The sequence below is a fragment of the Malaclemys terrapin genome, chromosome 25 (genome assembly GCF_027887155.1).
Source record: "Malaclemys terrapin pileata isolate rMalTer1 chromosome 25, rMalTer1.hap1, whole genome shotgun sequence".
Classification (NCBI taxonomy): Eukaryota; Metazoa; Chordata; order Testudines; family Emydidae; genus Malaclemys; species Malaclemys terrapin.
In genome coordinates this window covers 109,709-132,457 of record NC_071529.1, presented here as the reverse complement: position 1 = coordinate 132,457, position 22,749 = coordinate 109,709, and the positions used below count along the sequence as shown (strand labels likewise).

Genomic DNA, 22,749 nt, shown 5'->3' with positions numbered 1-22,749 from the left:
CGGAAGTGACGTTGAGCGGCGGCAGCGGGGACGAGCCGGGCTGCGAACGCACGTGCTGGGCGCTGCGGCTCTGCCTGGCTCGTGCGGGGCCGTTGGAGCCTCTCCCGGGCCCAGAGAAGAGTTTGCGTCTCGGCTCTGAGCATGCGCAGATGGGGCGGAGAAGAGCCCCTCACGTGCAGAGGCTGCGCTCACGCGCTGCTGCCCCCTGGCGCTGCGGGGCTGGGCTGAGCAGGTGTGTGTGTGCTGGGGAGACCCATGAACCCCCCGGGCCCGGCCCGCCCCGCCCCGCTGCGGAGCTGCAGCCTCCAGGTACCGGAGTGAGCGCCGGGGCGGGGCGGTGACTCGGCCCCAGTGTCCGGGGGGGACCCGGCATCTCGCAGCGCCGGGATCTGCGCCCGGGGGGGGGGGGGGGTCGGAGCCGCTGTCCCAGCAGGCAGGGCCGGCTCTAGGTTTTTTGCTGCCCCAAGCAAAAATTTTTTTGGCTGCCCCCCCAACTGCACTTCCTGCCGCCCCAGCCCTGGGTCACTGGTAACTCGCTCCCAGGGCGGGTCATGCAGCAGGAATTTTAGATGTGCACAGAACACAGACAGGATTGGTTCCCATATGGTTACAGAACTGCAGTGAAGTGGAACAATTTTCAGCTTGTGTGATTGGAGGATATCTGGATGCATATTATAAGACTGTCCTACATAAATGAGGGAAAGTTCAGGTGCCTTTATTATTCTTTTGTTCCACTCTTTGTTTCTATGGGGAATTTGCCAATGCAATATCACTGTCTTCCTTTTAAACAAATAAAACTAAAACTAAAAAAAAAAAAAGAGCAATTCCAGTCCTAATAACCACTGGGAAGCATTTCTTGCTCAATTTTATCCTACTTTTTCTACAGCAAGTTACAGTGGATCAGTATATTTGATTTGGGAGAAATGAAGTAACAGCCGCCCAAATTGAGCTTGAGCACTCCTGAATTTTGAGGTGTTCAAATCTGGAAGGCAGGTGCTGGATTCCCTTTCTGAATATTAGCTATATCTGGAAAAGTAAAGTTAATTTCTGCTTCCATGGCTCAGAAGTGTAAATCCTCCGAAGTGCCTGGTACTGTATCTAAAGCTGCCCAATCCAGTAGAGCCTCCCCTCCCTTACTTTTCATTTTAAATTCTAGTGGGATCCACATACCTCCCTTGCTAGGCTTCAGATAGAGAGGTGCACTGTCCATTTAATCCACCCAATTCCTTCTTTGGGGGAGAGCCTAGGGCTGGGGCAACACAGGGGTGCTGGGGGTAGGGTGACCAGATAGCAAATGTGAAAAATCAGGACAGAGGGTGGGGGGGTAATAGGCCTCTATATAAGAAAAAGCCCCAAATATCAGGACTGTCCCTATAAAATCGGGACATCTGGTCACCCTAGCTGGGGGAGCCCAGGGCTGGGGTGGGGGGGGCGGCAAAAAACCTAGAGCTGGCTCTGTCCCTACCATTCACAGCAAGCTGCAGATTTCAGTTCCACACTCCTCCCCCCTCCCTTTCCTGTTGCTAGCAGTTGAGGGAATGCTGGGAAATGTAGTTCTTTCCCTGCTTCAGGGCTGGCTCTATAGGCAGGGAGCTAACCAAGGAATAACAGCTCCCAGGGCCCCTTCTTGGTTCTCAGATCCCATGCTGGATTTTTGTGCCCCTGCAAATGTGCCACCCCAAGCAACTGCTTGCTTTGCTGGTGCCTAGAGCCGGCCCTGCCTGCCAGGAAGCTGCTAGACCCCCAGGCTGCAGAGGCCAGCCGCGCTGAGGCCCCTGCAGACACCCAGTTGACAACCAAGGATGGCCAAGAAGAGACGCCGGATGATGGGAGACTACCGATGCTGGAAGTAAGGTTGGGAAATGACCCAGGGAAGGAGACTGTTGCAGTGAGAACTGATGGGCAGGATCCCCTGGGAGAATATCATGAGGGGGAAAGGAGTCCAGGAGAGCTGGCTGTATGTTAAAGCATCCTTATTGAGGTTGCAGGAACAAACCATCCCGATGTGTAGAAAGAATAGTAAATATGGCAGGCGACCAGCTTGGCTTAACAGTGAAATCCTTGCTGACCTTAAACGCAAAAAAGAAGCTTACAAGAAGTGGAAGATTGGACAAGTGACCAGGGAGGAGTATAAAAATATTGCTCAGGCATGCAGGAGTGAAATCAGGAAGGCCAAATAACACTTGGAGTTGCAACTAGCAAGAGATGTTAAGAGTAACAAGAAGGGTTTCTTCGGGTATCTTAGCAATAAGAAGAAAGTCAAGGAAAGTTTGGCCCCTTACTGAATGAGGGAGGCAACCTAGTGACCGAGGATGTGGAAAAAGCTAATGTACTCAATGATTTTTTTTGCCTCTGTCTTCACAAACAAGGTCAGCTCCCAGACTGCTGCACTGGGCAGCACAGTATGGGGAGAAGGTGACCAGAGAAGTGGAGAAAGAAGTGGTTCGGGACTATTTAGAAAAACTGGATGAGCACAAGTCCACGGGGCCGGATGCGCTGCATCCGAGGGTGCTAAAGGAGTTGGCGGATGTGATTGCAGAGCCATTGGCCATTATCTTTGAAAACTCATGGCGATCGGGGGAGGTCCCGGATGACTGGAAAAAGGCTAATGTTGTGCCCATTTTTAAAAAAGGGAAGAAGGAGGATCTGGGGAACTACAGGCCAGTCAGCCTCACCTCAGTCCCTGGAAAAATCATGGAGCAGGTCCTCAAGGAATCAATTCTGAAGCACTTAGAGGAGAGGAAAGTGATCAGGAACAGTCAGCATGGATTCACCAAGGGCAAGTCATGCCTGACTAACCTAATTGCCTTCTATGATGAGATAACTGGCTCTGTGGATGAGAGGAAAGCAGTGGACGTGTTATTCCTTGACTTTAGCAAAGCTTTTGATACAGTCTCCCGCAGTATTCTTGCCGCCAAGTTAAAGAAGTATGGGATGGATGAATGGACTGTAAGGTGGATAGAAAGCTGGCTAGATCGTCGGGCTCAACGGGTAGTGATCAATGGCTCCATGTCTAGTTGGCAGCCGGTTTCAAGTGGAGTGCCCCAGGGGTCGGTCCTGGGGCCGGTTTTGTTCAATATCTTCATTAATGATCTGGAGGATGGCGTGGACTGCACTCTCAGCAAGTTTGCAGATGACACTAAACTGGGAGGAGTGGTAGATACGCGGGAGGGTAGGGACAGGATACAGAGGGACCTAGACAAATTAGAGGATTGGGCCAAAAGAAACCTGATGAGGTTCAACAAGGAGAAGTGCAGAGTCCTGCACTTAGGATGGAAGAATCCCATGCACTGTTACAGACTAGGGACCGAATGGCTAGGAAGCAGTTCTGCAGAAAAGGACCTAGGGGTTACAGTGGACGAGAAGCTGGATATGAGTCAACAGTGTGCCCTTGTTGCCAAGAAGGCTAACGGCATTCTGGGCTGTATAAGTAGGGGCATTGCCAGCAGATCGAGGGACGTGATCGTTTCCCTCTATTCGACATTGGTGAGGCTTCATCTGGAATACTATGTCCAGTTTTGGGGCCCCACACTACAAGAAGAATGTGGAAAAATTGGAAAGAGTCCAGCGGAGGGCAAGAAAAATGATTAGGGGGCTGGAGCACATGACTTATGAGGAGAGGCTGAGGGAACTGGGATTGTTTAGTCTGCAGAAGAGAAGAATGAAGGGGGAGTCGATAGCTGCTTTCAACTACCTGAAAGGGGGTTCCAAAGAGGAGGGATCTAGACTGTTCTCAGTGGTACCTGATGACAGAACAAGGAGTAATGGTCTGAAGTTGCAGTTGGGGAGGTTTAGGTTGGATATTAGGAAAAACTTTTTCACTTGGAGGGTGGTGAAGCACTGGAATGGGTTACCTAGGGAGGTGGTGGAATCTCCTTCCTTAGAGGGTTTTAAGGTCAGGCTTGACAAAGCCTTGGCTGGGATGATTTAGTTGGGAATTGGTCCTGCTTTGAGCAGGGGGTTGGACTAGATGACCTCCTGAGGTCCCTTCCAACCCTGATATTCTATGATTCTGTGATTCTATGAGAGATCAAGTGTGAACAGAGGAGTATTGGTTCCTCAAGGCCCCGGGTCAGGACCTGGTGGAGTAGGGTGGTCCCAGATCCCTCTACCCCATACTGCACCCACCACTGGATGGAGTCATCACCTGAAGACAAGCTGTCTTGACCCAGCGGATAGCTTTCTTCCCCCCCCCAAACCCTGCCTTCTTCCTTACACGGCCACACACCCTGCAACAGGATGTATCCACCCCATGACACTGTCCATAATGATGTAGATGTGGAGGAAACAGAAGTGGTGTTTTTGTTGAACTCACCATTTGTGGGTGATATAACTGTGTGTAGGATGAAATCAGTGTTGAATGTGAGATGGCTGCATAAAAATAGCTATTTTTTAATAGAAACCTCATCTCTGTTATCTTACAGAGATTCTGATCCAGGTCTGTATCTAATCCCTAACCACAACTATACTCAAGGGTTCACTGGTGGAAAGGGGGATTAAAAGAAAACTAACTCATATGAGAAGATTCTTTAAGCATTGAGTATTTATTGTTACAAATGAAATTAAACATGAAGTTACTCTTTAATGAAGAAGAGACTTAATTATGTGATCAACATAAGGGTAAAACCGATTTATTTAGGGTTTGGACCCCATTGGGAGTTGGGCATCTGAGTGTCAAAGACAGGAACACTTCTGTAAGCTGCTTTCATGAGTTCATAAACTCATTCCTCGTTTATGAACTCATCTTCAGTATATAGGCCACTGAACCTAGCAAGCGGGGAGGATCCCAGTGGTCGGGCTCCAGTCTGAGTAAGCCCCTGGATCCTGAGCCGGGCAAGCCCGAGGCAGCTGGTCTGGGACAACTGTGGGTTTTTAATTGTACTGTAGACATACACTTGGTGTCAAAATCACAGCTTTCTCTTAAGGGAATCAAGCCCTAGTCCCCCACATGACAGGTCGGGATAGTCACCACTATACTCATGAGGTCGGAACTGACAACTGCCCCTGCACAGGGACCTAGGGGAACAACTTGGCCAGCTCCTTGGCCAGCTGTGGCTGTCAGGAGATTGCTCTGGGTTCTATGCAGGGGGAGAGTAACTGGGAGAAGTGGTGAGTTTCTCTCTCATTTTCAGGGAGCTTTGCCAGAGTGGAGCCTGTAGGTCATATGCTGGGGGGCTGTCATGGGCACACAGGCTCAGTGCTCTGGAGAAGCTCTGAATCAAACCCAGGCAGGACCCTTGTCAGTATGACATCCCTCAGGGCACGCTCTCACTGGGGGAAGCCTCCTTGGCTTCAGCACCTCCTGGGACTGCCCTTGGACCTTTCAGCACCCCTGTTCCACACCAAGAGCTTCCCACAGCGAGTCCATCTGAATAAGACACCTGGGAAAGCCTTACACGCCCCAAAGGGGAGTCTTGCACCCCCAACTTCCACAATCACCAGTGACTCTCAGCGAGTGTTGTAAAACAGAAGGTTTATTAGTGGTCTGGAATAAAGTGTGGGAAACTTCTTTGTTAGCACAGGAAGCAGGAAGATTCAGCAAAGTCCATCTTGGGGAGACCCAGAACTCAGAGCCTGGGCTCTCCCCCCGAGTCCCAGAGCCTCCTCAGCCATGCCTTTTTGCCTCTCTTCTGTTCTTCATTCTCTTTCCCAGGCAAACTGGTCACCTGGCCTCCTTTTTCTTTGTTCTCCAACTCATCCCAACCAGCTGGCTTCTTCTAGCAGGTACCCCCTGGCCATCAGTTGCTAGGATACAGAATTTCTGGCCATTTTCTGGGCCCAGGCAGCTAGCTAGCAGTCACACCTGTCCTTTAGGGGTCTCTGCAAAGATTAAACACCCTTGTCCCACCACCTAGATCAGTAGTCCCAAAAACTTCTGAGGGTCATGCCCCCCATTAGCCACAGCTGAGAATGGGGCCACAGCTATGGGCAAAGGGACACAGACAGGGGTAAGAGGGTAAGAATTTTTCTACTGACATTTTGAGACAATAAAACTCACACTGCTATTGTTCAGGAAACAAACCTAAACTTCCCATGCAGTGCCTAGGACGTCTATTACTGAACCACCAAGGCTTCAGCTCCTTTGGTGAGATTTCCAGCTGCCCAATACTGCTGCTATTCCAGGGGAGCAATTCTTCACTCCAGTAAGCATTTATCTCAGCCCCGTTCTGTGTATCACAGGTTTCTCTAGGAAAGGGCAGTGAATGGTTATAGGGTCCAGTGATCCTCATTCAAATCAAGCTAGAACCTGAGAAAACTTTCCCAGGTTGTGGGAGGAGAGACATTTCAGAGAGCTCTCTGAGCTATAGCACATGGCTAAATAAAGAGAAAAAGCCTTGTATTCCCCCTCTGCTTTGGGTGCTGGGTTTACTCCTGGAACCTCTGTCACCCACCTGGTGCCCTATGGCTCATCCCTAACTCTTGATGCTGCTCCTTGCTATAGAATGTGAATGGAGAGGAGGCAGTGCCGGAGCCTTCTGGGGATGCAGATCGGAGGTTTTGGGAGAGACAGATTGTCTGTGAGATAAGAGTGCTGTAAACCATGTAGCCACCCCCTAAATCAGGGGCCTGTTCCAGCCCTGAGTCTGGGCTGCCGGGATCCCTCCAACAGAGCAGGTGCCCACAGATTACAGCCTTAAAATAGGCATGTGAAACTAACTCCTGCATTCCCTAGACCAAATGGCACCCCAGGCAAGAAGCATCTTAGGTGCTCACCCCCATATATTAAACTTTCGAATATCTTATTTTTAACTGCATTTTAACTCATTTCATGATTTTGATGCACAGTTTGGATGCATGATTTTCTCTGTCATATAAAATGATAAATTTGCATGCTAGGATCTGTAAATCATTATTTATTCATGCCATATATAAGCAAATAAAACAAATTCATTTCCTCTAAGCATATAGAAACTTTAATTTTAACAGTAACTGAAATGTACTAATATCTAGCGATTGGACTGCCACCAACACAGGGTGTTACAGTAAGAGACAGCGATAGAATGTTAACCATAGTCCTTTAGTTCAAAAGTCACTTTTCTCACCTTTGCTCTCATGAGCGCAGCATTAGAGAGATCCAAAGATTGGCCAATTGCATTTTCAAGTGCTCAAATAGCAAGTGATGTTGGTCTCTCATTGGCCATCATCGATTGAAGATATGGTTTAATGAGACGGAGCTTCAAGGTGAGGGTGGCTGTGTCCACCGCCTTCCGTTGCGCTGCTGGGCACCAAGTCCCTGGCGGCCAATATGTGAAGCTGAGAGAAGAGAGTGGGGTTGCAAGTGGCGGCAGGCCTCTTGCCATCAGGGTCTAGATGCCCAACTTCCTCCTCATACCACTGGGCCTCCGTCGCCTTCAGGTAACTCGGGAACTAAGGCAGCAATAGGGCGGGGAAGCAAGTAAACCTGAGCAAGGAAGGCAAAAGTTAATATTGCCTTCATGGGCCGCTCGCAATGACAGCCTTTTTCTGTGCCACAACTGACAAAAACATCCCAGACAGAAAAACAGTAGGCCAAAAAGAAACCTAGCAGCTGCTGAAGTAGCTCAGTTGGGTGAGTGCTAGACTGAAGATCTAAAGGTCCCTGGTTCAATCCCAGGCTTTGGCATACTCTTCCATCCCTCTCTGTGCAGGAGTGGGCTGTTTTCTGAAAGTACAGCAATGCCTTTAACTGCCACAAGTCCCTCATTTCAGGCTATGCAGCAGGAAAAGATAGCATGCACTGAGTTAGCCCACCTGACCTTTCATTGTTCTCTTTGTAGCAAGGGGAAGAAAAAGAAGCTCTCCTTCAAGCAAGAATCACAAGGGCGACATAAGGATGACTTCCTGAGCACCGGTTCCAGTCCTCTGCTCTACCAGCGGACCTATTGAGGGGCTGCCACCACTTTCTCTAGGTTTGCCCATCGGTGTGTGCCAGGGCGAGCACCAGCCAAGCGGATGGAGTTTCCGTAGTGTAGTGGTTATCATGTTTGCCTAACACGCAAAAGGCCCCTGGTTCAAAACCAGGCAGAAACATGCTGATTTCCTTTTCCCGGATCCCTTTGCTGTTCAGGTAGGCGCTCCTCCTTCTGCTATTGGCCTGTCCCTGGGATAACTCCAACCCCCACATGACAGAGGGTGGTGACATCAGTGGAGAAAGTGCCTTGGTGTCAGTCTGGAGAACCTAGAGCAGTTAGGCGTGTCACCTTTTGGAGGCTTGTGGCTTGGCCTCCTCTGCCCTTGGAGGTTGGCCTATAGAGGCTGTTACTTCCTCCTGGTCTCCTTTGCGTGACTTGCCAAAGGGGAAGTAAGACAGGAATGGGGCAATAGAGGAAAGTCAAGCTGAGGAAGGCAGGAAAGAAGCTGTGCAGCTAAGTGGGGATAGTAGAGCACAACCCTTCGTTCTGCCAAAGCCTGGGGAAGTGGAGTTGGCTGCTGGGAGGTAGAATCCTGTGGCTGCCTCTTGGCATCCCAGGGGTGGCTACTTGCAGTCCAGGAGAAGAAGGCGGGTTCTGGGTGGAAGGAAAACAAATGAAGTTGAGTCCAAGTGGAGAATGGCTGCTCCTTTGTGGCTAACCTGGTGGCGTGATTGATGGCTTTGTCGGCGGGGGTGGGCTGGCTGTGAGTAACTGGGATCCAGGAAGCCCCCGCCTGCCTTTCTGAGGGCTGAACCCATGGAGGTGCGGTTGGCTTCTTGGAGATAGACCCCTGTGCATGCCTGTTTGCATCCCTGGGATGGCTACTTGCAGCCCAGGAGAAATGGGGTTCTGGGTGGAAAGAAAAGATGCAATGGTGAGGCTGCATGGGCACCTTTCTGTCCGAGATGGTGTGCTGTGGTAGGTTTGGGAGTTGCCTGCAAGCCATACGTGGATTTGGTGCTGCTCCTTTCTGGTTGACCTGGGGGCACCATTGACAACTTGGGAGTGGGGGTGGGGCGCTGGCTGTGAGCAAATGGGATCCAGGAACCCCAGCCTGCCCCTCCACGGGCCGAGCCTTCCTGTGTGGCCTGTGTTGGAGATGACCTTGGACCCCTGTGGGGTACTGTTGGGGAGAAATCCCAACTGCAAATAATTCTGGCCACAAGATCAACCCATTGGTCGAATGGGGCAAGCTGGAGACCTGGTGACTTAGTCCGCAGGGCCAGCAGGTCAAACCATTTTCCTATATGTGGGGAAGGCAGCCGCTGTGGTTTGCTCTTCCCGCTCCCTGCACTGCTGCACCCTAAAATCCCTGTTGGCCAGCAAAATGAGCCCGGAGAGAGGAGGCAAAGGGGGGCCCGAGCCCCCTCTGGCACTGCCCCTGCCCCAGGCAGCCCACGGAGACCAGATGCCTCAAAGCAGCACACGGAGATGTGCCAGCAGTGCTAAGGCAGCTCCCTGCCCACTCTGCCCCCTCCCTCCATGCTGTGCTGCTCCTGGAAGTGGCCAGCATATCCCTGTGGCCCTGAGTGCAAACTCTGCAGCTGCCCCCATCTCCCCCGGATCCCACTGCCTAGGAGCCACTGCCGGAGAGGAGTGCGTGCTGGTCACTTTGGGAGCCACGCTGCCTGAGGTAAGCACCACCCCCCCGACCACCTCCTGCACCCTTACCCCCTGCCCCAGTGCAGAGGCACTCTGTGTCTTGACAAGCACTTCCAAGGATTGGCAAAGAACTTCTTTTCTGTTTATGAGGAAGATATACAAAAAAGGGACCTCAACAGACAAGTTTAGTTCACAAGGACAAACTGGCAGGCCAAGCCAGGATCTCTCAGTTACTAAGAAGGCTCTTCAGCCAGCTCTTCCCAAAGGCCAGTCTCTAGAGGCTTTTGTGACATGATGTACCTCAAAATAGCCCCCTGTAGCCCACATATTCATCATTCATATACGGTTGTGATATTTCATACAAAGCATTCCATGTAAGTTATCATATGAAAAGTCATGATCTCCTGAAATCCGTCCTTCTGTCCAAATATGTATAGCATTAGGGTGTGTGAAGTTATGCATTTTGCTGTATGGTTGTTACTGAAATATGCTATAATTTTGCTAGTGACCCCTGCCCACGAGGGTGTTCAACAACCATGAATCAGCAGAGGAGTTGTAATTAAGGGATTTGCAATTCAATGACAGATGCCCAAACACCACACTATGGGGACTGCTCAAGTCTATGACTCAGTTGCACAAGACCACACCAGGAGGATTCCCCAAGCTAGTGACTCAGCAGAGCCCACCCAGACATGTCTGGGCAAGGGTCTTCTAGACATTTGAACTAAGAATATAAAATAGGAGACTGTGACATCATGTTTTTGCCTTTCTCCTCCCCCATCTACACTGGAAGCAGCAGGAATCCTGAGAAAATGAAGGTCATCTGAGGACAGTAGTCCAAGTTTCAGGGGGAATTCTATGTATTAAGGATGGTAACATTCAGTGGGGTGAGAAAATTGCTTGACTTAACTACTGCCTAGTGTAATAAGGTGTAAAGTTTAGATTGTGCATTTATCTTTAATTTCTATAGTAACTTACTCTGATCTTTTATGCCTACCATTTATAATCCTTAAAAATCCATTTTTCTGTAGTTAATCAATCTATTTTATGCTGGACTTAGACTAGTGTATTTTGCTTGAAGTTCTTGGGAAATCTCAGCTCTGTTATAAGGCTGGTTCATGTACTATTCACAATGAGCGAGGGGTGGACTCTGCGTAATAAACTCACACTAGTCAGACTTCTGAGTAGGACAAGATGGTATAATCCAGGGGTGCAAGGCTGCAGAGCTGGGGGAAATTGGCGGGAGGCTCTCTATCATTAGTTTTATGAGTGGCTCAGAGAAGCATTCATGTAACTCAGTTGGATGTGTCCCTACCTGTGGATGTCTGTGTAAGTGCAATATCTTCCAGAGATTCGCAGTTTATCACAGCATCACAGTGTGAGAGGGAGCCCTGGCGGTGGGATACAGGGCTCAGGGGTCCCACCCTTCAGGTTGCATCCCGGAGATCCCATCACAGACTTTCAACAACCATAGCAGATGTTCACTGAGACAGAGATAGAGAGTTTCTAAAATAGAGATCTCCAGTGCCTGCAGACATCAAACTATCAGGAATTCTGCGCACAGAGCGGACCATGCTAGTGGAAAGTGCCTTTGGAAAAGACCCTTCTGTCAGCAGCTATGGTTGTACAGTGCTTAGTACTCTGTGTTGTGGCCTCAAGAGCCATGGATGCAAGATGAGTTACGGTGACCTTTTCCTTGTCTCCACGTTTCTTAGGTGCCTCCTTCCGACACTTGTCAGAAAAAACGACCGGTTTCTTTTGCAAGCATTTGCATTGCAAGGCAAAGGTTGTCTTCTCTGTTTCCTCAAAAGATTGACCAAAAGGTGGGAAGAGCAGACACATTTGGCAAGGCAGCACTGGGTGCTGCATCCCTAACCTCCACTTAACCTGGCAGATGCCTTGGCCAGCTTAGCCATGTTGCCACTCTATGGGACTTTTCTCCTAACTGGTCCATTTTTCATCAATGACAATCAAAAGGAAGGTGACATGACATCTGTGTGTAGACATGCCCAGCGAATCACAAGGATGTGTGGCACAGGCTCTTGTGTGGCAGCAATTGCAGTCGAAGCAACTGCCTTGCCAGTGCCAGTCACAGAAGTCTTTTCATCAACTCCAGGCTTGTGATTTGATTTTTTCCAATGCTTCTCTCCAAAGAAGCCTTTTCCTTAGCAAGCAATTACTTGGATTACCAAGGGAGGTATCTTCTGTTTCCTAGAAAGACAAAGGAAAATGTGAGCAGAGGAGACAAAAGCCATACAACGAGGCACCACTGGGAGCTGAACCCAGGATCTCCTGTTTACTAGAGAGATGCTTTAGCCAGCTAAGCCATGGTGCCTGCCTCAAGAAAGCATTTGCAACTGTTCCATTTGATAGTCCAAGACAACCCCTACAAATTCCAATGTACAGACATTCCCCATTTCCCTCAAAACTTGCAGACCTTGAGGTGTCTGGCTCTCCAGGCACAGAAAGCCACAGCTGAGTTGACAGAAGGCTTCTAATATGTGCTTCTCCCACCAGCCACTGTGATCATATAGTGATTAGTGCTCTGTGTTTCAGGCATAGCAACCTCAGCTCAGTTCTGAGTCATGGTAACCTTTCCATCAGCCCTGGACTTCTCATTTGCTACTTTCCAAGTGTAGTTGGGCAGCTGCCCCAAACAAGCAGGAGAAAGATTAAAGCAGCCTTGCAGAGGCTACACAGAACCCAGCCTATCAGGAAAGGGCTCATTGGGAGAGCCAATCAGGAGAAGGCTTGCTGGAGCAGCCCATATATAAAGGATGGCTCGGCACAGCAAGAATCAGTCACTCCTTGCAGTTTGAGGAGGGAGGGAGGGAGGGCACCATGATCAGAGGAGTGCTGGGTGGGTAAGGGGAGCATGAGTGACCTCCTGGCCAAGTATCAGAGGGGTAGCCATGTTAGTCTGAATCTGTAAAAAGCAACAGAGGGTCCTGTGGCAACTTTGAGACTAACAGAAGTATTGGGAGCATAAGCTTTCGTGGGTAAGAACCTCACTTCTTCAGATGCAAGTAATGGAAATTTCCAGAGGCAGGTATAAATCAGTATGGAGATAACGAGGTTAGTTCAATCAGGGAGGGTGAGGTGCTCTGCTAGCAGTTGAGGTATGAACACCAAGGTAGGAGAAACTGCTTCTGTAGTTGGATAGCCATTCACAGTCTTTGTTTACACCTGATCTGATGGTGTCAATTTTGCAAATGAACTGGAGCTCAGCAGTTTCTCTTTGGAGTCTAGTCCTGAAGTTTTTTTGCTGTAAGATGGCTACCTTTACATCTGCTATTGTGTGGCCAGGGAGGTTGAAGTGTTCTCCTACAGGTTTTTGTATATTGCCATTCCTGATATCTGACTTGTGTCCATTTATCCTCTTGTGTACTGACTGTCCAGTTTGGCCAATGTACATAGCAGAGGGGCATTGCTGGCCTATGATGGCATATATAACATTGGTGGACATGCAGGTGAATGAGCCGGTGATGTTGTAGCTGATCTGGTTAGGTCCTATGATGGTGTTGCTGGTGTAGATATGTGGGCAGAGTTGGCATCGAGGTTTGTTGCATGGGTTGGTTCCTGAGTTAGAATTGTTATGGTGTGGTGCGTAGTTGCTGGTGAGAATATGCTTAAGGTTGGCGGGTTGTCTGTGGGCAAGGACTGGCCTGCCTCCCAAGGTCTGTGAAAGTGAGGGATCATTGTCCAGGATTGGTTGTAGATCACTGATGATGCGTTGGAGAGGTTTAAGCTGAGGACTGTAGGTGACGGCCAGTGGAGTTCTGTTGGTTTCTTTTTTGGGCCTGTCTTGTAGCAGGAGGCTTCTGGGTGCACGTCTGGCTCTGTTGATTTGTTTCTTTATTTCTTTGTGTGGGTATCGTAGTTTTGAGAATGCTTGGTGAAGATCTTGTAGGTGTTGGTCTCTGTCTGAGGGGTTGGAGCAGATGCGGTTGTACCTCAGCGCTTGGCTGTAGACGATGGATCATGTGGTGTGTCTGGGGTGGAAGCTGGAGGCATGAAGGTAGGCATAGCGGTCGGTGGGTTTTCGGTATAGGGTGGTGTTAACGTGGCCATCACTTATTTGTACTGTGGTGTCTAGGAAGTGGACCTCCCATGTAGATTGGTCCAGGCTGAGGTTGATGGTGGGGTGGAAGCTGTTGAAATCATGGTGGAATTCTTCCAGGGTCTCCTTCCCATGGGTCCAGATGATGAAGATGTCATCAATGTAGCGTAGGTAGAGAAGGGGCATGAGTGGACGAGAGCTGAGGAAGTGTTGTTCCAGGTCAGCCATAAAAATGTTGGCATATTGTGGGGCCATGCGGGTGCCCATAGCGGTGCCACTGGTCTGGAGGTATTTATTGTCACCAAATCTGAAATAATTGTGCGTGAAGATAAAGTCACAGAGCTCAGCCACAAGTTGTGCTGTGTCATCATCAGGGATACTGTTCCTGACAGCTTGTATTCCATCTGTGTGGGGGATGTTTTTGTAGAGAGCCTCTACATCCATGGTGGCTAGGATGGTGTTTTCTGGGAGGTCACCAATGCATTGTAGTTTTCTCAGGAAATCTGTGGTGTCATGGAGATAGCTGGGAGTGCTGGTGGCGTAGGGTCTGAGTAGGAAGTCCACATATCCAGACAGTCCTTCAGTGAGAGTGCCAATGCCCGAGATGATGGGGCGTCTTCCTGGCCAACTACTGCCAGACTGAGGCCCTGATACAAAGGTGGAGAAAGGTGCTAGATCTGTGGGGAAGTGGTCCAAGGAAACAGACGGTGGGGGTTGGAGGTGGACCCCTTTTGCCTCATGTTCTGTTTTGGAGAGTTGTGAGTCTGGGAGCTTGGTACCTCCTCTTTTCTATCCTATGGGAGGGGTAAAAACTGAGGTTGTGTACTGGTCAAGGCCAGGCTGTTCTTTGGCTTTTAGTGTGTCTTATGTCTTCCCCATCCCCCTCCTTGCCCCTCCCAACTGGTTGCTTTACCTTGGTTTGAGAGAGAAGCCAGGCAGCCTTCCAGTGTATGCTCGTATATTACACTCCCACCGTACCTAGTAACACTTTAGTGCTATCCCTTAACTTTTCCATTATACTAACAAGCCCATCTGGCGGGGCAGAAGCAACATATAGTGTCTTTATTCACATAGCTCAGTGGTTTGAGCATTGGCCTGCTAAACCCAGGGTTGTTAGCTCACTCATTGAAGGGGCCATTTAGGGATCTGGGGCAAGAAAAAATGGGGATTGGTCCTGCTTTGAGCAGGGAGTTGGACTACATGACTTCCTGAGGTCCCTTCCAACCATGATATTAGTTTCTTTGTTCCTTGTTTACACATATTAGGATGTAAGAGTCTCAAAAGTCAAACCCAAAATTCTATCTCAGGCTAACAAACTATATACTAATAGGGCCTTGGCCAGATTAGCCCCATTGCTGCTCTCTGGGACTTTTCTTCTAACTGCTTCATTTTTAAGCAATGGTAATTAAAGGAAGTTGAAAGGAGAGTAACTCCATTTCCTGCAAAACCTACTGAGATTGCACTATCAGGGTCTCTGTGTGCAGACATCTCCAGCAAATCACAAGGACATGTGGCACAGGCTTTTGTGTTGCAGCAATTGCAGTCCAAGCAACCACCTTGCCAATGCCAGTCACAGCAGCCTTTTCATCAACTCCAGGCTCATGGTTTGATTTTTTTTTTCCAGTGCTCCTCTGCAGAGAAGCCTTTCCCTTAACAATGTATTAATTACTGATGGAGGTCTCTTGCATTTTCTTGAAAGATATAGGAAAATGTGAGCAGAGATGGTCATAGAATGATAGAATCATAGGCTTAGACGGGCCCACAAAAGTCATCTAGTCTAACCTCCTCTTCTTGGCCTGATGTTGAATATTTTCTTTAATTACCTGGATATAGGAATAGAGAGTATACTGATCAAATTTGCAGATAACTTTGCCTACTATTTCTCTGAGTCGGTTGAAATCGGACTGTCAGAAGTCCAGCGCTCTTGTTTTGCTGTTCTCATGTCCTTTCCACAGGATCTTGAATTCTATCAGATCATGATCACTCCCAAGTTCCCCACCACCCTCACATTCCCAACTAATTTACCCCTGTTAGTAAAAACCAGATCCAAAATGGATAACCCCCTGGTTGTTTCCTCAACTTTATGAATCAGAAAGTTGTCTTCTACGCACGCTAAGAATTTTCAGGCCATATTACATTTTGTTGTAATAATCATTGAACAGATATATATCCCAGTGTATTCCAATATTCTCATCCCACGTACTCATAAAAACTTTGCAGTCTTTCCACACAGTGAATATATGAAAATATCCAAAAATGTTAATTAGAATGCTCTGTGTCTACCAGGATAGTATCCTCTGTAATTCAGTATGGTTGTGCATGATGTGAGCTGGACATCCAAGGCCTATCACTTCCCTTTTTAAGCTCATCTTCACTTTGGTGTGCCAATGTTCTCTTCAATGTCTGTATCAACCACCAAAGTTTTTCTTTGTATTATCTGCTTCCATACTTATTCAGAACATTTATTATCTCAGCTGCAATAAGTTCTGATGTTTCTTTTTTAAGTTTGACACAATCCACAGGTTTAGTTTGCAGACACAAACTGCCTTCATAAACTTTGAAATTGCGATCCAAGAGAGGAAGCAATTTCACATATCTGTGATTCAATACACCGACAGTGACACTCATTCAGGTTGTCGATTAATTCATCATTGCCCATGGAGCAAAAATATTTGCAACTATTCCTTCACACTTTGTCTGTGCACATCAGCATAAGCACTAAGGGACCTTACTATTCATTTCCGCTTTGTAGTTCCTCTGTCTATAGCTTGGAACCAAAAGCTCGATCTCAAGTCTTGATATGAGCGCTCTTCTCATGAGACACTAAGAGACTTAAGCAGTTTGTATTCTAGGTTCCAAGACCAGAAGAGACAGTTATAATCATGTAGTCTGACCTGCTGTATAACATTGGCCATTGAACATCCCCAGAATAACTCTTCAAGCAGATCTTTTAGCAAAACATCCAACCTCAATTTAAGAATGGTCAGAGATAGAGAATCCACCATGACACTTGGTAAGTTGTCCCAATGGTTAATTACACTCGTGGTTAAAAATATACACCTTATCGCTGTCTGGATTAGTCTAGCTTCAACTTCCAGCCATTGGATCATGTTAAACCTTTCTCTGCTAGAGTGAGGAGCCCAGTATTAAATATTTGTTCCCCACTTAGATATTTATAGATTGGGATCAAGTCACCCCTTAACCTTCTCTGTCTTAAGCTAAATAGATTGAGCTCCTTTAGTCTATCCCTCAAAGTCGTGTTTTCTAATCCTTCTATCATTCATCTATATCATATCACTACAACTGCCCCTGCTCTAGGTGGGCAAATATTCTTCACAGTTCTAGTGAGGTCTCTTCTGACTAGAGATTGGGGCATGTTGTTAGGACCATCAAGCATTACTGCTGGCTATGCAGGGAGAGGAGAAGACCCCCCGAATGAAGAAAACAAACTCTCCAGTCTATAGAATCTACGATCTGACTGGGCTGTGACTGGGAGTCTACAAATGCATGTCTCGTTGCTCTGCCGGGGTTTTGGACAGAAGCCAGAGAAGGATGATAGGCAAATAGCCTGGAGGCCCTGCAGTGCACCCTTTAGTATACTAGAGTTTAGCATCCCCTTAATCAGCCACAAGGTGGCACTGTGTGTAAAATACCTCATGTAAATGAACTCCTGGTAGAGCATTAAAAGAACTAAAGCTGAATGCATCTGGGGTCTGTGTGTAAGCAATCTCTGTAGCCAGTCCCTATCTAGTAAAGAGGAACGTCATTACCTTCCATTCAGTGGCATTTCTCTGTTGGTGGTTCGGGCAATCCCATGTGCTGATGCATTTTTTTCTTGAATATGGTAGTCTATAATTTTCATTCACAAACACAGTGCACAAAACAGAGATCAGACCTCACAGAGTATAAATGAAGGTACCTCTCAATGTTTGGCAGAATGTGCCATATTAGAGATGAGATTTGCACCTCTCGTAGACCATGTCAGCTGGGAGGGGAATGTAACATTGACTAACCAGCTTTATACTCCCACACATTCTGGAACTTTGTCACTAGAGCCTGTCTGTGTGATTGAAACCATCCCACATCTGACTCCCTGCCAGCCCCCACCTATGCCTGACAAGTTCAGTTTGTGTTTGGATTCTATCAAGCAGAGCAGTGAGATCCAGCAAGCACCACTAATATTACAGCACTAAAAACAAAAGAGACGGGAAGTTTCATAGTCAGCAGCATTTCCACCTGGGTGGGGACACCCCAATGAATTTCTGATCCATCGCATTAAGCACTCAGCCAAAATTACCTACTAGATAGGAGAAAAGTCCCAGAGAGTGGCATTCAGCCAAAATTACCTAACATCCAGCTTCTTTGCGATCCTTCAGTTGAGTTCTCTACAGGAGGGAGCTTCTAGGAATTCCTGGCTGCAGGTTGGGTCTGGCTTCCCCCAGCCCTTTGGATCCATGTAATCCATGATCCCAAGGGGAGCCATCTCCTAGAGCTTCCCCATGTCCCGTGGAACTCAGGACAGTGAGAAACATGTTAGTTATCTGTAAGGTGAAAATTTATGTAAAACGTGACAACATTTCTCCTTTATTTGTGATAGCGGGAAGCCTCATAGTTCCTATAAGGCCAAATATTGATAATTCTATGGCTGTCTGCTTATACAGGGAAATTGACAGTTGATAGCAATTTCGGGGTATAATTTATATAAAGATGTTCTCTTTAATAGTCTATCAAATTTATCATATTCAGCAACATAGTATCTGCACACTGTTATCAATGTGTATGTAGAGTGGACATCAATTACTCTCTGAATTCACGCGTGGGCATGGTCCTCCCCTCCTCTTGCCCTGCCCTCGGTTGCTCTTTGGCATTTAAGCATTCCCTTAGAGCTGTGAGGAACAGCTGCCTCTGCTCTAGGGCCCAGAGGAGGAAAGGTGTGCTGGGCTCCAGCCTGGGACTCCCTCCCTCTTGCCTTTCCCTGACTATTAAGCCTGGCCCTGGTACTGCTCCTCTTAAGTGCCATGTGAGCAAGAGGAAGTGCGTGGCAGCTGCAGGTACAAGGACCAAACTTGTGGGCATCAGGTGAAGCAGCAAAAAATACAACCATAAGGTCAACCCACAGGAATCTCTTGCCAGACTCTTAAATTCTAGGGCCCCAATCTATTGCAGCCAGCCTGTTGAACCAGCCGGACCAAAGCCCTAGCTCTAGTGGGCATCAGTCACAAAAAAAATCACTCTGGTGCACCTAGGAACAAGGAAGTCAAGCACATTGAGCTCCAAGGCTTTACAGCAAACCAACACAGCACCAGGAGGTCCCACTGGGATTTGAACTCAGATTGCAGGATTGAGAGTCTTGAGGGCTGATCATTACACCCTGGGACCTGCAGCTATTATTATTTCAGGACTCCTTGTGTGACCTTCAGGTAGTCGGTTTGCACTCTGCACTCATTGCTTCCCTCCAGCTGCTTCTTCTCCCAGGACTCTCTGTCTCCTCCTCCTCCTCTGTCTCTGCTACTCTCCTCTCCTAGACATTGAACCCAGCCTTTGTTGCTGCTGACACCAACTGGCAGAAGGGATTATAAATTCCATGCCTGAGGGGAGGCCAATGCATGTGGTGGACCATACGCACCACAGGTTTTAACTCTGTTTGCTTCCTTCCCCATGTCTCTTACTTAGATTATATGGAAGTACACCTGTGGCTGGGGATATGGATTTGTGGGCACAGCATTGTGCAGTGGGCTTCCAAGACAGCCTGTAATTCAGCCAGGGGTTTGCAGCTGGGCCTTGGCCTGGAGGCAATTTTCTCTCCGCACAGCAGATGGGGGATGCACTGGGACCAGCTCCTGGCTCTTTTTTGTGAACTGGTTCCCCATGAGGACACACCAGAGATCACTACAATCTACGCAGGGGACAACCACCTGGAAATATTCTCCGGGCCCCAGATGATTTGGAAAGTTAAACATGACATTGCACAACATAGAACTATGGGGCCAGGTCCCATAGAAAACAAAGGGGAGCAGGGAAAGAGAGCACAGAGAAGAGGAGAGATGGGATAGAAAAAAGTCTCTAGAGAGGGAGCAGCTGCAGAGAACCAAGGAGTGCAGGGTGCAGCAGGTTTGTAGAAATTTTGGTGGTGCACAGAGCCTGCCCCCCCAAACTCCACCCCACCTGCCTACGGCTCTGGAGGGGATATTGGGTGGGGGCAGGAGGTCTGGGGTACAGGGGATTATGGTGCAAGCACTGGGAGGGAGTTTGGGTGCAGAAGGGGTGAGAGGATGGGCTCTGGGAGGGAGTTTGGGTGGGGGAGGGAGTTTGGGGTGCAGGCTCTGGAATGGAGTTTGGGCGCTGGGTGCAGGCTCTGGGCTGGGATGGGGGTGCGTGTACAGGGGGTGGAGGTGTAGGCAGGGAGTGTGAGTACAGGCTCTGGGAGGGAATTTGGTGGTGGGGGTGGAGGCTCTGGGAGGGAGTTTGGGTGCAGGCTCTGGGAGGGTGTTTGGGGGCTGGAGGAGGTGTGTGGAAAGGGGGTGAGGGTGAAGACTGTGGGGCAGGAGGTGGAGGTGCAGGAGGGGGTGAGGGGTATAGGCTTTGGGATGGAGTTTGGGTGCAGGCTTGGGGTGCAGGCTCTGGGAGGGAGTTTGGGGACAGGAAGGGGTGCAGGCTCTGCGCTGGGGAAAGCAGTGGGGGGTATAGGAGGGGGTGTGGGCCCTGGGAGTTTGCATGCAGGCTCTGGGAGAGAGTTTGGGTGAAGGCTCCTGGCTGAGGCAGGGCCTGGGGATGCAAGAGGGGTGAGGAGCATGCATTCAGTCATTTCATAGGGCAGAGTTTTAAGGCTATTAAGATTTGGGGAACTATTCTTCCTAGCATCTTCCCTTTGTAGATTTCAGAGGTGTTCACACACTCACCCCCACTGAGCCACACTGTTACACCCCAATCTAAGAGAAAGGCTGGGAGGTTTTAAGTTCATAAAAAGAAACAGGCACAAAATAGAAAAAGGAATAAAACATTTCTAAGATTATAAGGGGTTGGATCTCTGCACCTCTCTGTCTTTCGATTCACCTGGAGTAGGAACTGCAGTTCAGGAACCAGGTAATAGCATAGATGGTCCAGCACTTTGGGCTAGCAGGGTTTTCAGGTACAGGGAGACTAGTGAAGGCTGCATAATCTATCAACGTTGTGCTTCATTCCCCAGAAGGGATCAGTCCTGGGATCCTGGCAGTCAGTCTCTCTGAGGCTAGGTCTACACTGGCAGAGTTACAGCACTGGGAGTTCAGTGCCGCTCAGAAAGTGCTGAGGGGAAACTGCTATTGTGTGTACACACTGTCAGCTGCCTGTGCAATACCATGTTCACACTTGTGGCACTTGCAGCAGTGTTCAGAGCGGTGCACTCTGGGCTGCTATCCCACAGAGCACCTCTTCCTTTTCAGCCGCTAAGTGTCATGAGAAGACAGAGGTGGTTGCGGGGCATCCTGGGTCCTGTCCCAATGCCCCTTGATGCATTGCTTCGCATCCCAGCAATCCCTGTACTTCCATCCACATTTGGCGCCATCTTGCAATGGTTGGTGTACTGCACATTCTGCCTCGTCGTGCTGCAGGAATGGATCCCGCACTGACTAATATGCTACACACCATGAGTGGCACTGGAGTTATTCCTTAAACTACAAAAGCAGAGGAGTTCAACATTGATCTCCCCACATGTAGTAGCTACAACACGAGATTGCTTGTGGGATTCATGGAGATGCTGCCCACAGCGGAATGCTGCTTTTGGGCTTGGGAAACAAGCACTGGATGGTGGGATCACATTGTCATGCACATCTGGGATGACAAGCAGTGGCTGCAGAGCTTTCAGATGAGGAAACCCACAGTCATCCATCTAGCCCAGTGTGCTGCCTGAGAGTGACTAGTGCCAAATGCGTCAGAGGGAATGAACAGAACAGGCTTGTTTACCTGCAAAGTGAGGGTCTTTCCCCCTCACCTTTAGCTTTATTGTTGCCGATTCCTACTCATCCTATCTTACCACACCTCCCCTGAGCCTCTAGGCAAATCAGGTGTGAACCACTCCTTTGATACAGACGTGTCCCAATCCAGCTGAATTGCAGCAGACTTTGGGCCAATGTTAGTTTGGAAAAGGCCCGCTTAACCCAGCAGGTTTCTCAAAGTATCTATTGCTGTGAACTGCACGTAGTGTGGATGTGTGAACCCCAAAGATATCAAACATGAAAGAAACAGAAGGCCAGTTCTGAGGAGATTTCCAGAGGCAGGCCTGAGAGTTAAACAGCTGTGCTTGAAAGGAAAAGGGCCTCAGCACCTATAAAAATAACTGGTTGCAAAAACAAAACAAAAATTAAATTTAAAAAACCAAACCAACCCCCCCCCAGAAAAGCTACTATCACACATCCATCACCATTTTAAATGTGGACATCTCCTGCCTGATGTGACATCTTTGCTTTGCAAATAAGAGACCTGGGGAATTCTCAAAAAGAAGAACAGGAGTACTTGTGGCACCTTAGAGACTAACAAATTTATTAGAGCATAAGCTTTCGTGGACTACAGCCCACTTCTTCGGATGCATATATATGCACGAAAGCTTATGCTCTAATAAATTTGTTAGTCTCTAAGGTGCCACAAGTACTCCTGTTCTTCTTTTTGCGGATACAGACTAACACGGCTGTTACTCTGAAACTGGGGAATTCTGTGGCTGTTACCCTCTAACTGGGTAAAAGGTTACAAATCTTCTGTCAAGCAATTTTCCTCTTAACAGAAGATTTATTTTAAAATTTATAAAATAAATTACATTTTAAATAAAAATAATTACAGTCTATACTGGGTCTCTATCCTCGTACATGCTATTTCTCTCACATATTCCCCCACTCTAATTCCATTGGAGTGAGGTTTTCATTTCAGGATTAGCCACTATTTCCTATATGGTAGGAGGGGACAGGGAGAGAACTAGAAGAAACAATATAATTCAGGTTAACACTGAAAGTTATCACATAACCAGCCTCCTACGTTACACTAATTAACTTCATGTTTAATTTCATTGTTGCTGGTAACAACTTATTCAATGATTGCAAAATATAAATCGATAGGGCAGTTTTCTCTTAATTCCCATTTCCACCCCGTCAGCTTTGTGTGATGTCACATTCTAGAATAACCTAGAAGCCTTCCATTTCTGTGAGTTCACTTCTTCCTGGGTCTTCT

The 22,749-nt window shown here is 48.2% G+C and overlaps 2 protein-coding genes and 2 non-coding genes across 5 annotated transcripts in view; 2 read left to right on the top strand and 2 right to left on the bottom strand.

The window, feature by feature from the left end:
• The window catches only part of ZNF157 (zinc finger protein 157), a 148,011-nt gene that overhangs the window by 92,404 nt on the left and 32,858 nt on the right, over window positions 1-22,749 (bottom strand). The gene's annotated exons all lie outside the window — the stretch shown is intronic.
• LOC128828967 (uncharacterized) lies at window positions 5,457-22,017 on the bottom strand. Of its 2 annotated transcripts, XM_054014018.1 has the most exons (3): window positions 12,507-22,017; window positions 10,810-11,705; window positions 5,457-8,486 (listed from the first exon to the last, which is right to left on the bottom strand). In XM_054014018.1, exon 1 carries the CDS (start codon window positions 20,349-20,351, stop codon window positions 19,311-19,313), a length of 1,041 nt encoding a protein of 346 aa, XP_053869993.1. In that variant the 5' UTR covers window positions 20,352-22,017; the 3' UTR covers window positions 5,457-8,486; window positions 10,810-11,705; window positions 12,507-19,310. The 2 variants fall into 2 exon arrangements, with proteins under 2 accessions (XP_053869993.1, XP_053869992.1); XM_054014017.1 differs by having other exon boundaries at window positions 5,457-11,705.
• Window positions 7,531-7,603, top strand: TRNAF-GAA (transfer RNA phenylalanine (anticodon GAA)). Its single transcript has one exon. It is a non-coding gene; the product is annotated as a tRNA-Phe (tRNA).
• TRNAV-AAC (transfer RNA valine (anticodon AAC)) lies at window positions 7,938-8,010 on the top strand. Its single transcript has one exon. It is a non-coding gene; the product is annotated as a tRNA-Val (tRNA).